Source organism: Entelurus aequoreus, linkage group LG03 (assembly GCF_033978785.1).
Source record: "Entelurus aequoreus isolate RoL-2023_Sb linkage group LG03, RoL_Eaeq_v1.1, whole genome shotgun sequence".
Lineage (NCBI taxonomy): Eukaryota > Metazoa > Chordata > Actinopteri > Syngnathiformes > Syngnathidae > Entelurus > Entelurus aequoreus.
The window spans coordinates 60,884,700-60,896,932 of record NC_084733.1 but is presented as its reverse complement, the minus strand read 5'-3'; the positions used below and the strand labels follow the sequence as shown (position 1 = coordinate 60,896,932).

Below are 12,233 nucleotides of genomic sequence, written 5' to 3'. Positions count from 1 at the left end.
GCTCCTTAAAAAGGGGTAGAAAAGCGCTATACAAGTACAACCATTTACCATTTACCATTTATTGTTGTAGTTGTCCTATTGTTTGTAACTGTTGTTGTTGGAGCTGTCGTACTTTTTGTTGTACTGTTTGTTACTAATGTTAGGGTTGTTGTACTGTATGTCGTACTGTTTGTGACTGGAGATGTTGAAGTTGTCGTACTGTTTGTTACTATTGTTGTTGGAGTTGTTGCACTGTTTGTCGTACTGTTTGTTCCTATTGTTGTTGGAGTTGTCATACTGTTTGTCGTACTGTTAGTGACTGGAGATATTGAAGTTGTCGTACTGTTTGTCAAATTGTTTGTGACTGCAGATCTAGAAGTTGTCGTACTGTTTGTGACTATTGTTGTAGTTGTCTTATTGTTTGTAACTGTTGTTGTTGGAGCTGTCGTACTGTTTGTTGTATTGTTTGTTACTAATGTTAGAGTTGTTGTACTGTTTGTCGTACTGTTTGTGACTGGAGATGTTGAAGTTGTCTTACTGTTTGTTACTATTGTTGTTGGAGTTGTTGTACTGTTTGTCGTACTGTTAGTGACTGCAGATGTTGAAGTTGTAGTACTGTTTACTATTGTTGTTGGAGTTGTTGTACTGTTTGTCGTACCGTTTGTTCCTATTGTTGTTGGAGTTGTCATACTGTTTGTCGTACTGTTAGTGACTGGAGATATTGAAGTTGTCATACTGTTTGTTACTATTGTTGTTGGAGTTGTCGTACTGTTTGTTGTACTGTTTGTGACTGGAGATGTTGAAGTTGTCGTACTGTTTGTTCCTATTGTTGTTGGAGTTGTTGAAGTTGTCCTACTGTTTGTTCCTATTGTTGTTGGAGTTGTCGTACTGTTTGTCAAATTGTTTGTGACTGCAGATGTAGAAGTTGTCGTACTGTTTGTGACTATTGTTGTAGTTGTCTTATTGTTTGTAACTGTTGTTGTTGGAGCTGTCGTACTGTTTGTTGTATTGTTTATTACTAATGTTAGAGTTGTTGTACTGTTTGTCGTACTGTTTGTCACTGGAGATGTTGAAGTTGTCGTACTGTTTGTTCCTATTGTTGTTGAAGTTGTCATACTGTTTGTCGTACTGTTAGTGACTGGAGATATTGAAGTTGTCGTACTGTTTGTTGCTATTGTTGTTGGAGTTGTTGTAATGTTTGTCGTACTACTTGTGACTGAAGATGTTGAAGTTGTCGTACTGTTTGTTACTATTGTTGTTGGAGTTGTCGTACTGTTTGTTGTAATGTTTGTGACAGGAGATGTTGGACTTGTCGTACTGTTTGTTACTATCGTTTTTGTAGTTGTGGTACTGTTTTTGACAGGAGACGTTGGTGTTGTCGTGATTATTGTCGTACTGTTTGTGACAGTAGACATTGTAGTTGTTGTACTTATTGTCGTACTGTTTGTGACAGGAGATGTTGTAGTTGTCATACTTATTGTCGTACTGTTTGTGACAGGAGATGTTGGTGTTGTCGTACTTATTTTCGTACTGTTTGTGACAAGAGACGTTGTAGTTGTCGTACTTATTGTCGTACTGTTTGTGACAGGAGATGTTGTTGTTGTCATACTTATTGTCGTATTGTTTGTGACATGAGATGCTGGTGTTGTCGTACTTATTGTCGTACTGTTTGTGACAGGAGACGTTGTAGTTGTCGTACTTATTGTCGTACTGTTTGTGACAGGAGACGTTGTAGTTGTCGTACAATGGTCATGATGATAATAATGACAGGTGTATAAACTATAAATGTACAAATATGATTTTTAATCATATTTGTAAATATCGTATTTGCTGATGTTGTTCTATTGTTGTTGTTGTTGTTGTTGTTTTTGCTGTTGTTGTTTTTGTCTCTCTGTCTTATCCCCCTCTTGTCTTTACAATTTCCCCCTCTGTCTTCCTTTTTTTTTCTTTCTATCCCCTCCTGCTACGGCCCGGCTGCACCAAATGATAATATAAATACATTTAATAAAGTCAAATACAAGTAAGGCAACAAGAGAAGTATCCTACACTTCTCTTTTGTAAAGTAAATCTGAACAGCCGATATGGGCAGATACATCAACTATATGATTTGCCTGAGAAGCTGGACAGGACAAAAAAAAAACTATAAATGTTTGTGAGTAATGTGGCAATGCCCACACTGGTATTTGTGCCTTTCATACAATGTGCATTTATAAGTAAATTTGTATTGCTGCTTTTATTTATTCGATGCTTTTTACTGAAGATGCACGCATGCTGCTTTAATGTGACGTAAAATAATGCCTTTTATACTGTAGTTTCTTGTACTGTAGGTGATTTTATGCCTACTTAGATGCTGGCGTCTGCAACAAAGCTTGATTGATTGATTGATTGATTGATTGATTGATTGATTGATTGATTGATTGATTGATTGATTGATTGATTGATTGATTGATTGATTGATCGATTGATTGATTGATTGATTGATTGATTGAAAAAAAGTCCAATCATTTCAAGTCCAGATGAGAGATCTTGAACGGAAACTTGACCACTGTGCCATGAAAGATAGGAGTTATTCCATCATCAGGACTTAGCGAGCATATTCAGTGTATGAAGAGTTCTGGGTTTATTTCGGATTAACGCCATGCCGCTGATATGAACTGTGAGTACTCGCAGATAGTTAACAGTATTCTCTACCCTCCTGGTAAACTTATATTTGGTATTTTACTGTTGAATATTCTCTTTTAGTTACCAAATTGACAAAAGACATGCACCTGGGGATAGGCCTCTCCCACCTTCATTGACATGCACCTGGGTATAGGCCCCTCCCATCTTTATAAACATGCACCCAGAGATAGGTCCCTCCCACCTTTACAGACATGCACCTGGAAATAGGCCTCTCCCACCTTTATAGACATGCACCTGGAAATAGGCCCCTCCCACCTTTAGTGACATGCACCTTGGTATAGGCCCCTCCCACCTTCATAGTCTTTGCACCTTGGTATAGGCCCCTCCCACCTTCACAGACATGCACATGGAGATAGGTTGATTGGCAACACTAAATGATCTAAATGATTGCAACACTGAATGAATGTGTGTGAATGTTGACTGTCTATCTGTGTAGGCCCTGCCATGAGGTGGACACTTGTCCAGGGTGAATGAATGCAGCTGGGATAGGCTCCAGCACCCGAGAGGGAAAAGCGGTAGAAAATGGATGGATGGAAGTTACCTAAATAAATATAACTGAGTAAATGTAGCGCGTTACTACCCACCTCTGACATGCAGTACTTACTTGTTGTTGTGTTTGTGGTTGTGGTTGTGGTTGGGGTTGTTGCTGTGGTTGGGGTTGTGGTTGGGGTTGTTGTTGTGGTTGTGGCTGTGGTTGTGGTTGTTGTTGTTGTTGTTGTTGTTGTTGTTGTTGTTGTTGTTGTTGTTGTTGTTGTTGTTGTTGTTGTTGTACTGGCAGTTGTTGTATCTGGAAAGAACATGTGATCATTAAGAAACATTTCAAAGATGATGCTTTATGAAAATACTTTCTGTTTACATTCAATCCAACAAACTTCATTAAAATTGAATACATCTGCAAAATATATAAATTTGTGCTCATTTGTGAAAAAACTGAATGAGACACTTGCAGAAATTTTACAAAAAGTGCCGCTCGCACTGGTGTATGAATATGAATGAATGTCTGGTGTATGAATGGATGAATGTTTGGTGTATGAATATGAATGAATGTCTGGTGTATGAATGTTTGGTGTGTGAATATGAATGAATGAATGGTGTATGAATATGAATGAATGTTTGGTGTATGAATATAGATTAATATTTGGTGTATGAATATGAATGAATGTCTGGTGTATAAACATGAATGAATGTTTGGTGTATGAATATGAATAATTGTTTGGTGTATGAATATGAATGAATGTCTGGTGTTTGAATATGAATGAATGTTTGGTGAATGAATATGAATGAATGTTTGGTGTATGACTATGAATGAATAATTGCTTTATGAATATGAATGAATGTTTGGTGTATGAATATGAATGAATGTTTGGTGTATGAATGGATGAATGACTGGGGTATGAAAATGAATGAATCTTTGGATTATGAATATGAATTAATGTTTGGTGTATGAATATTAATTAATGTCTGGTGTATGAATGGATAAATGTCTGGTGTATGAATATGAATGGATGTTTGGTGTATGAATACAAATTAATGTTTTGTGTATGAATATGAATGAATGTTTGGTGTATGACTATGAATGAATAAATGGTGTATGAATATGAATGAATGTTTGGTGTATGAATATGAATGAATGAATGGTGTATGAGTACGGATGAATGGTTGGTGTATTAATGTGAATAAATCTTTGGTGTATGATTATGAATGAATTGTTGGTGTATGAATATGAATGAATTGTTGGTGTATAAATGGATGAATGTCTCGTGTATGAATATGAATTAATGTTTGGTGAATTAATATAAATTAATAATTGATAAATGAATATGAATGAATGTTTGGTGTATGAATACGAATTAATGTATGGTGTATGAATGGATGAATGTCTGGTGTATGAATATGGATGAATGTTTGGTGTATGAATGGATGAATGTCTGTTGTATGAATATGAATGCATGTACTTTACAACCTGTGTAATGTATTTCATGCTTGTGGGACATCATTGTTTTTGCTAATTGGACTATAAATTTAAGAAAATCTTCCTGAAAGGCTCTGACTCACCATGAAAAAGGGGGCATACTTTGTGAGCGGAACAGAGGAACCCCCGTTGACTCAACTGTAAGCTGACTTTTGTAATTGTTTTTATTTACAAATTAGAATGCATAAAAAATAAAAACACATGTGTCCTTGACTTTTAGAAGGTTTATGAATGACAGACAACACAAGTTGACTGATCTGCTGATATGATCAGAGTGCAGAAGTGCTCCTTTTGTGACGTCATCCCACCTCCAATCTACGGAGAATGCTGAAGACATTCGGAGCGGAATATTCAAAATAGCCGTCTGACATTGTAGTATTTTGTGATGTTCAGACGGTATTTTCACAAACTTTACGGATTGGAAATACAATTGGAAATGTTTAACGGATGCAATGAAACACAAATCAGCCCTGACAGTCAACTTGTTTTTACACTCCACTGCTACTTTAATATTATGTAATATTTATTTATATAAAGTTTAAAAAACTAACTCCAAAGGCATCAATACCTCACCTGGCTAGAATGTCATTGCACGTCACTGAGTAAAAATGATGTAAAATATTTGTTTTATCTTATTAATTCTTCATTCATATGTTTTTTTTTCATGAAAACTATAATTATTCTCTATAGAAGTGTTATGCGTTATTATTTTAAGTGTCGGAAACTGATAGCTTGCTTTTACATTGTTTCCAATGGGAAAATATGTTTTGTTTTTCATATAATTCAGTTTTCGTTAGAACGGATTAATAACAAAAACACACGTTCTAATATATTTGCAATCTCCAAAGGGGGTGGAACAATTGTCAAAACCCGTTAAACTCGATATTCACGTTTTCAAAAACAGACAACACATGCTTCTTTACTTACGCGTTGTAGGAAAGGTGGTTGAGATAGGGCAACCAGAGGTATCTTTAAAAAAAATGGTTAAAAGATTTCAGAAAAAGTACAATCTTCATTAAATAACAGTCAAAAATTCGGAAACACTTTCCTATTTAATTGCATTTAAAAGCTTACAGTTGTGGTGCATGTTTAGAGTTACATCACATATTTCCAGTACATGCCCGAAAAGGAGTAGGAAGAAGCAGACCTTATTTAATCTGAACCTTTTTCCATTTCTTTGAAATTGCTAACACATTTGTTCACCTCCTGTTCTAAATCTGTACACAATTTACACAAAATAATAATAAATATTAAGTGATAATATTCTCAATAATTATGTACATAAATTGTGATTCACATAATTAGATGAATAAGATTATATATTTTTTAAATAAAGTGTAAATCGTTTACCATAATGTTTATTGGCATTCTTCTTCTTTGTACTTTGTAAGCACTTGTAGTTTGAACATTTTTCTTAAAGTGGATCATATTAGTTAATTGTTTTCTAACCCATTCCATAATTGAATTCCACATACTGATATGCTAAAGGTTTTACATGTTGTACATGCAGACAAATGTTTTAAATGTGATTTTTCTCAAAGGTTATATTTTCCCTCTTTGGTTGAGAATAATTGTTGTACATTATTGGGTAGCAGGTTATAGTTTGCTTTGTACATCACTTTTGCTGTTTGCAAGTGCACCATATTGTTGAATTTCAATATTTTTAATTCAATTTAAAAAATTACCTTTTTTGTAACACGGTAAGTGAATGACGTGTACTTTTATAATTATTATACCATATTTCTACGCAATAACTCAGATATGGTAGCACTAGCGAGCAGTGGATAATATGCACTGATTTATTTTGTCCAAAACACATTTTGCTTTTTTCATTATTCAAATATTTCTTGCCACTTTATGTTGTATATTTTAATATGAGATTTCAAGTTCAATTTATCATGTATTATTACACCCGAAAATTGGATTTATTTCACCTCTTCAATGTCTACTCTGTCTATTTGTGTTTGACTTTCTCTTTTACTGTTACAAAATAATGTTGTTTTAGTTTTACTAAGATTCTAAGAGTCTGTTTTTTATCAAACCATATTTTTAATTTGTTATTTTCTTCTGTTATTATTTGTATTAGCTTATGTGTGTTCTCTCCTGGACAAAACAAAATAATGTCTTCTGCAAATAATACTAACTTTAAGTCCTTTGTAACTTTAAAAATGTTGATTGTAAAAAGATTAAACAATTTTGGTCCAAATATTGATCCCTGGGGTACACCACAAGATATATTTAACATTGTAGACATGTGTTCACCTAATTTCACATATTGCTTCCTGCTAGTTAAGTAGCTTTTTACCCAGTTCAAGACCAATCCTATGTCAAACTTAGAGTTACCAAGGGATCAATACTAGGACTAAAATAGTTCAATCTTTATACTAACAACATTTGTAAAAATATAAAGGACTTAAAGTTCGTATTATTTGCACACGACATTATTGTGTTTTGTTCAGCAGAGAACAAACAGAAGCTGAGATTTAAAAAAAATAACAGGAAAAAATGAACAAATGAAAGACTGTCTTTGAATCGCAGTAAAACTAAAATAATGATATTTTGTGACAGCAGAAGAGAAGGTCAATGAATTTGAATTTGTCCAATCTGTTGTTAAAGAAATTATCTATAATTTCAAAACATTCTTGAAGTAAGGAAACAGGTCTACAAAGTACATTAGAGGTTCGAAATTATCTTCAATAATTTATTTTTATCGTTTCCATATCAATGCAGTGTGTCTCCAAACTTTTGACTGATACTGATACTATTAATCCATTCAGCAGCTTACTGTATTGATCAATAGATTGACAATATTGTCCATCAAAAGGAATGCTGTTGATGCATCCACATGTGTCATTTGTGATGTTGTCACATGATCCATATTGGAAACACTGGTCACATGACCAACGATGCTGATCCTCACATCTGCACTGGAAACCATCATTGCTTGGACTGCAAACTGGGGATAAAAACAAAGACCCATTTTTTGATGTGTGTACATATTGTAACATTTTTGCAGATATTGACATGTTTGAAAAATGTATTGATAAAAAACATCTCTCTGAGGCTCCTGAACACATCATCAGGGATGTAACCTGGGGTCCTCAGGTGGTTTGGGTCTATTGACATCAGACCCTCTGCCCAGTGCGATGTAGCTAAGGTTGATCAGACCCTGGAATGTGTTCAGGTGGTATTTTCTACAAATGGGCATCCACTTAGCCTTCCGGTTGAGCTTGTGGAAGTCAATGATACTCATTCACATTCATACACCAGTGTGAGTGGCACTGAGAGTAAGGTGGGTGAAGTGTCTTGCCCAGGGACACAACGGCAGTGACTAGCATGGCGGAAGCTGGATTTGTACCAGGAACCCTCAAGTTGAACGTCCACTCTACCATTTGAGCAACGCCGCTCCATGGACTAATTGTTTTTTTAAATTTTTTTTTTTTTTTTAATTATAATTTTTTTTCCATTTTCCAAGATGGCGCCAGTATGTGCTTTGGCCTGCCGTCTGTCGCTGTCAGCTCTGTTCGTTTTTGTGCTGTTTGCGTCTATTGTCGTCTCTGTCAGCTCACTGCTTGTGTATGACCGCCAAACACTGTTGGATCTTTGCCCCTCTCCCACGGATATGATCAACTTCGACGTTGGTTTTTCGACGTCCCAGTCATCTTACTCACCCGGCCGGATTCCTGCCTTCCTTTCCCGCCTCCTGGCTCCTCTACCCCGGCGGAAGCGTCAACGGTGCCGCGGGAAACGTGGCGGCTAGCAGGTGAAAGTTAGGGCACTCCTGGCCCGGCTTCCCGTGGCTTTCCGAAGGAGGAATGGTGCAGTACCTGGTCTCTTCCTGCACCCACGCTCGCTGGATCCCATCGGCTCCTTGCTTGTTCCTGTCGTCGGTTTGGAGGGAGAGGTTCGCCACCATCGCTCCTGCTGTACCCGCCCCCGGAAGCGCGGGGTGAATTCTCGCCACCTGCGGGCTCTGTCGGGCCCCACCCGGATCAGCTGCGGCCTTGGACGTGCCTGCCCCCGCCAGGTTCGGTCTTGTTAACGCAAGATCTTTGACAAACAAAACGCTTATCCTGAAGGATTTCTTCACTTCCCAAAGACTGGACTTCCTCTGTGTGACGGAGACATGACTGAGAACCGTTGAGTCCGCCCCTCTTAATGAACTTTCGCCACCGGAGTGCTCCTACTTTAATTCTCTGCGGTCGTCCGGTCAAAAAGGAGGAGGATTAGCAGTCGTTTTTAAAAATGACTTTAAATGCCGTCAGATCCGCCTACAATCCTCCTTTTCAAGCTTCGAACTGTGCATGTTTGAACTGGGTCTTTCTGATGTCGTCCTGTGTGTCGTTGTCTATCGACCACCCAAGTACCATAAAGACTTTATATCTGACTTTTCTGAATTTCTGGCTGAAATCCTGCCTAAATATGACCGTGTCCTTATTGTTGGTGATTTTAATATTCACACCTGCTGCCCAGACGAGCCGCTCTCCAGGAGCTTCTTGAATGTAATTGACTCATTTAACTTTGTACAGTCTGTCTGGTTCCACACATGAACGCGGGCATACACTCGATTTAGTGCTCTCGTATGGTTTGTGTGTTTTTCATTTGGATATTTGCGATGCTGTGTTCTCTGATCATATGCCGATCCTGTTTGATCTTCCCACTCAGTGTCCGGTTAAATTGTGCGCTCCGCCTCAACGCTCTCGCATGTTTAATTCTTCGTCTCCTGCTCTGTTCTCCTCAATTTTTTCGACTCTTTGTGATGATAACTCTGCAGCCTCTGTGTGTCTGAATACTGAAGAGTTGGTTTCTGGGTTCAACTCTATTTGTTTACAAACACTGGACATGATCGCTCCTTTCAAGTGCCGCCGCTCCAAACCCACGCCTCAGCCCTGGTTGAATGACGTCACTCGTGCTGCCAGGCGCGAATGTAGGAGAGCAGAGAGAAAATGGAAAAAAGACAGGCTGCATGTGTCCTTTGCCATTTTTAAAGAAAGCCTGTTTTCCTTTCAGATGACTGTAAAAGCAGAGATGAATATATATCTATCTCAGATTATATCTTCTAACTGTAACAACCCCAGAGCTCTGTTCAAAACCATTAACATTGTCATTGATGCTCCAAAATCTGTTGGTTTTTATGCTTCTTTTTAATTCTGTGAAAATTGTCTCCATTTTTTCACTGACAAAATTGTGTCAACTAGAGCCAGTTTATCTCAGCCTTCCTATGACCCTTCTATTCCTCTGCATTTCTCTTCTGTTTTCCATCAGTTTGAGCCGGTGTCCTTTTCCTTTCTGAAGGACAGTTAGTCATATGAAGCCCTCTGGTTCTCCTGCAGATGCCCTCCCACCTCGCCTGTTTAAGGAGGTACTTGCTACTATTGGATCAAGTGTCCTTAACATTATCAATAGTAGCCTCTCTTCTGGAATAGTACCAGTAGAGTTTAAACATCCAATGGTACGACCTTTACTTAAAAAAACCAAGCCTCAACCCTTCTCTCCTCTCTAACCTCAGACCTATCTCTAATCTTCCATACATTTCCAAAATATTAGAGAAGGTTGTCTACAGTCAGTTGTTGCCCTTCTTAGAGGATAATGGTATCACTAAGCTGTTCCAGTCCGGTTTCAAAGCCCTCCACAGCACAGAGTCAGCGCTTCTAAAAGTTTCTAACAATATCCTCCTGTCAACAGACTCTGGTAAATACATGTATGTTGTCCTGGTGCTTTTAGATCTGTCTGCTGCGTTCGACACCGTCGACCACGCTACCTTAATCACTCGTCTTGAGAACTGTGTGGGCATTAAGGGCGCCGCCCTCAACTGGTTCCGGTCGTACCTAACTGACAGGAGTTTTTGTGTACAAACGTAAAAGTAGACAGTTTTATGTCTTCCACAGCTCCTCTACCACATGGGGTCCCCCAGGGCTCAATCCTTGGCCCAATTCTATTTGCGCTTTACCTTCTCCCCCTTGGTTCTGTTTTCAGGAAGTACAGTATTGCATTTCATTTTTATGCAGATGATTGCCAGATCTACTTTCCCATAGCACAAAATACCATGGTCCAACGTCTTACTGACTGCCTGCACGACATCAAAGCCCGGCTTTCAGTTAACTTCCTGAACCTAAATGAAAACAAAACAGAAGTTATGTTGTTCGGTCCAAGTCGCTCTCCCTCCCCCAACGTGGACCTCGGCACTCTGTCCCCGTATCTTAGTGACTGTGTCACAAACCTGGGGGTAAAGTTTGACTCAGATTTTAAGTTTGAAAAACAAATCAGCAGCATCGTACAAAAAAGCTTTTATCAACTACGCCAAATAGCGAAAGTAGGCATTAGCCAGGCCTCTCTCGCCCGCCAGCAGCTCGTGCAGAACTCTGCTGCTCGTCTGCTAACACAGACCCGCAGGCGTGAGCACATCACCCCTATACTAGCGTCCCTTCACTGGTTCCTAGCGTCCCTTCACTGGCTCCCTGTGCGTTACCGAATACATTTTAAACTTCTACTATTTGTTTTTAAATGTCTAAACAACCTCGCTCCAACAAATCTCTCCGACCTCTTTCAGCCTTACTGCCCCCCCGATCCCTAAGCTCAGCCGATCAGCTGCTATTGACGGTCCCTGACACAAGGCTGAAGCTTAGAGGTGACAGAGCTTTCGCCGTTGCTGCTCCCAAGCTCTGTAACGGCCTACCTTTGAGTGTTAGACAGGCCTCCTCTCTTCCTGTTTTTAAATCGCTCTTAAAAACATACTTTTATTCCATGGATTTTAACACTGAGTGATCTCCATCCTGCTATGGCGTCCCACAATGCACCTGCTGTGAACCTGTTTTTATGTTTTATTTATTTATTTATTTTTTATCGTGCTCTGTTTGTGTTGTGTTGTGCTTGCTCGTTTCTCTTGTGTTATCTTTTAACCTTCCCATTGTACAGCACTTTGGCTACCCCTGTGGTACATTTTAAATGTGCTATATAAATAAAATTGATTTGATTTGATTTGATTTGATACAGACTCATTTGAAATTACCTGTAGTTATGTTGATGTCAGAGATTTCTGAGTAGTTGTTGATGCTGATGGGGTAACTGGTGTTTCCCAGAATGTCCTTTAGTAGTTGTATCACACTCATATCTGTGGTGTTCAGCTCAACAGAGATGATGGATTCATAAACAAATGGAGAATCTATAGAGACGTTTAAAAGAAACAAAACGGTAAATTGTTTGATATTCTCCTTTTTGACGGATTGTTGTATGAATCGTACATGTTGTTGTTGTAGTAGAAGGTGTTGTAACAGGACAATATGTCAAATCTGTAAGAAAGACAGGTTAAATATGTATAATAAACATAACTGTGTGTGTTGGTACCATTGGATGTAAACTGCTTACTGTATTGATCAATAGATTGACAATATTGTCCATCAAAAGGAATACTGTTGATGCATCCACATGTGTCATTTGTGATGTTGTCACATGATCCATACTGGAAACACTGGTCACATGACCAACGATGCTGATCCTCACATCTGCACTGGAAACCATCACTGCTTGGGCTGCAAACTGCGGATAAAAACAAAACCTTTTTGTTCATTTTAGTTCAACCTTCCCAAACATACCATCAATA

At 38.3% G+C, this 12,233-nt stretch overlaps 1 protein-coding gene across 6 annotated transcripts in view; it reads right to left on the bottom strand.

The window, feature by feature from the left end:
• LOC133646691 (mucin-2-like) overlaps positions 1-12,233 on the bottom strand; it is a 108,279-nt gene that overhangs the window by 39,553 nt on the left and 56,493 nt on the right. For all 6 annotated transcript variants that reach the window (XM_062042345.1, XM_062042344.1, XM_062042346.1 and 3 more), the window contains 6 exons: positions 11,999-12,169; positions 11,875-11,922; positions 11,643-11,795; positions 7,419-7,589; positions 5,561-5,602; positions 3,266-3,448 (listed from right to left, as the gene is read on the bottom strand). In XM_062042345.1, the coding sequence (XP_061898329.1) occupies positions 3,266-3,448; positions 5,561-5,602; positions 7,419-7,589; positions 11,643-11,795; positions 11,875-11,922; positions 11,999-12,169 (768 nt within the window). The remainder of the gene's footprint in view (positions 1-3,265; positions 3,449-5,560; positions 5,603-7,418; positions 7,590-11,642; positions 11,796-11,874; positions 11,923-11,998; positions 12,170-12,233) is intronic.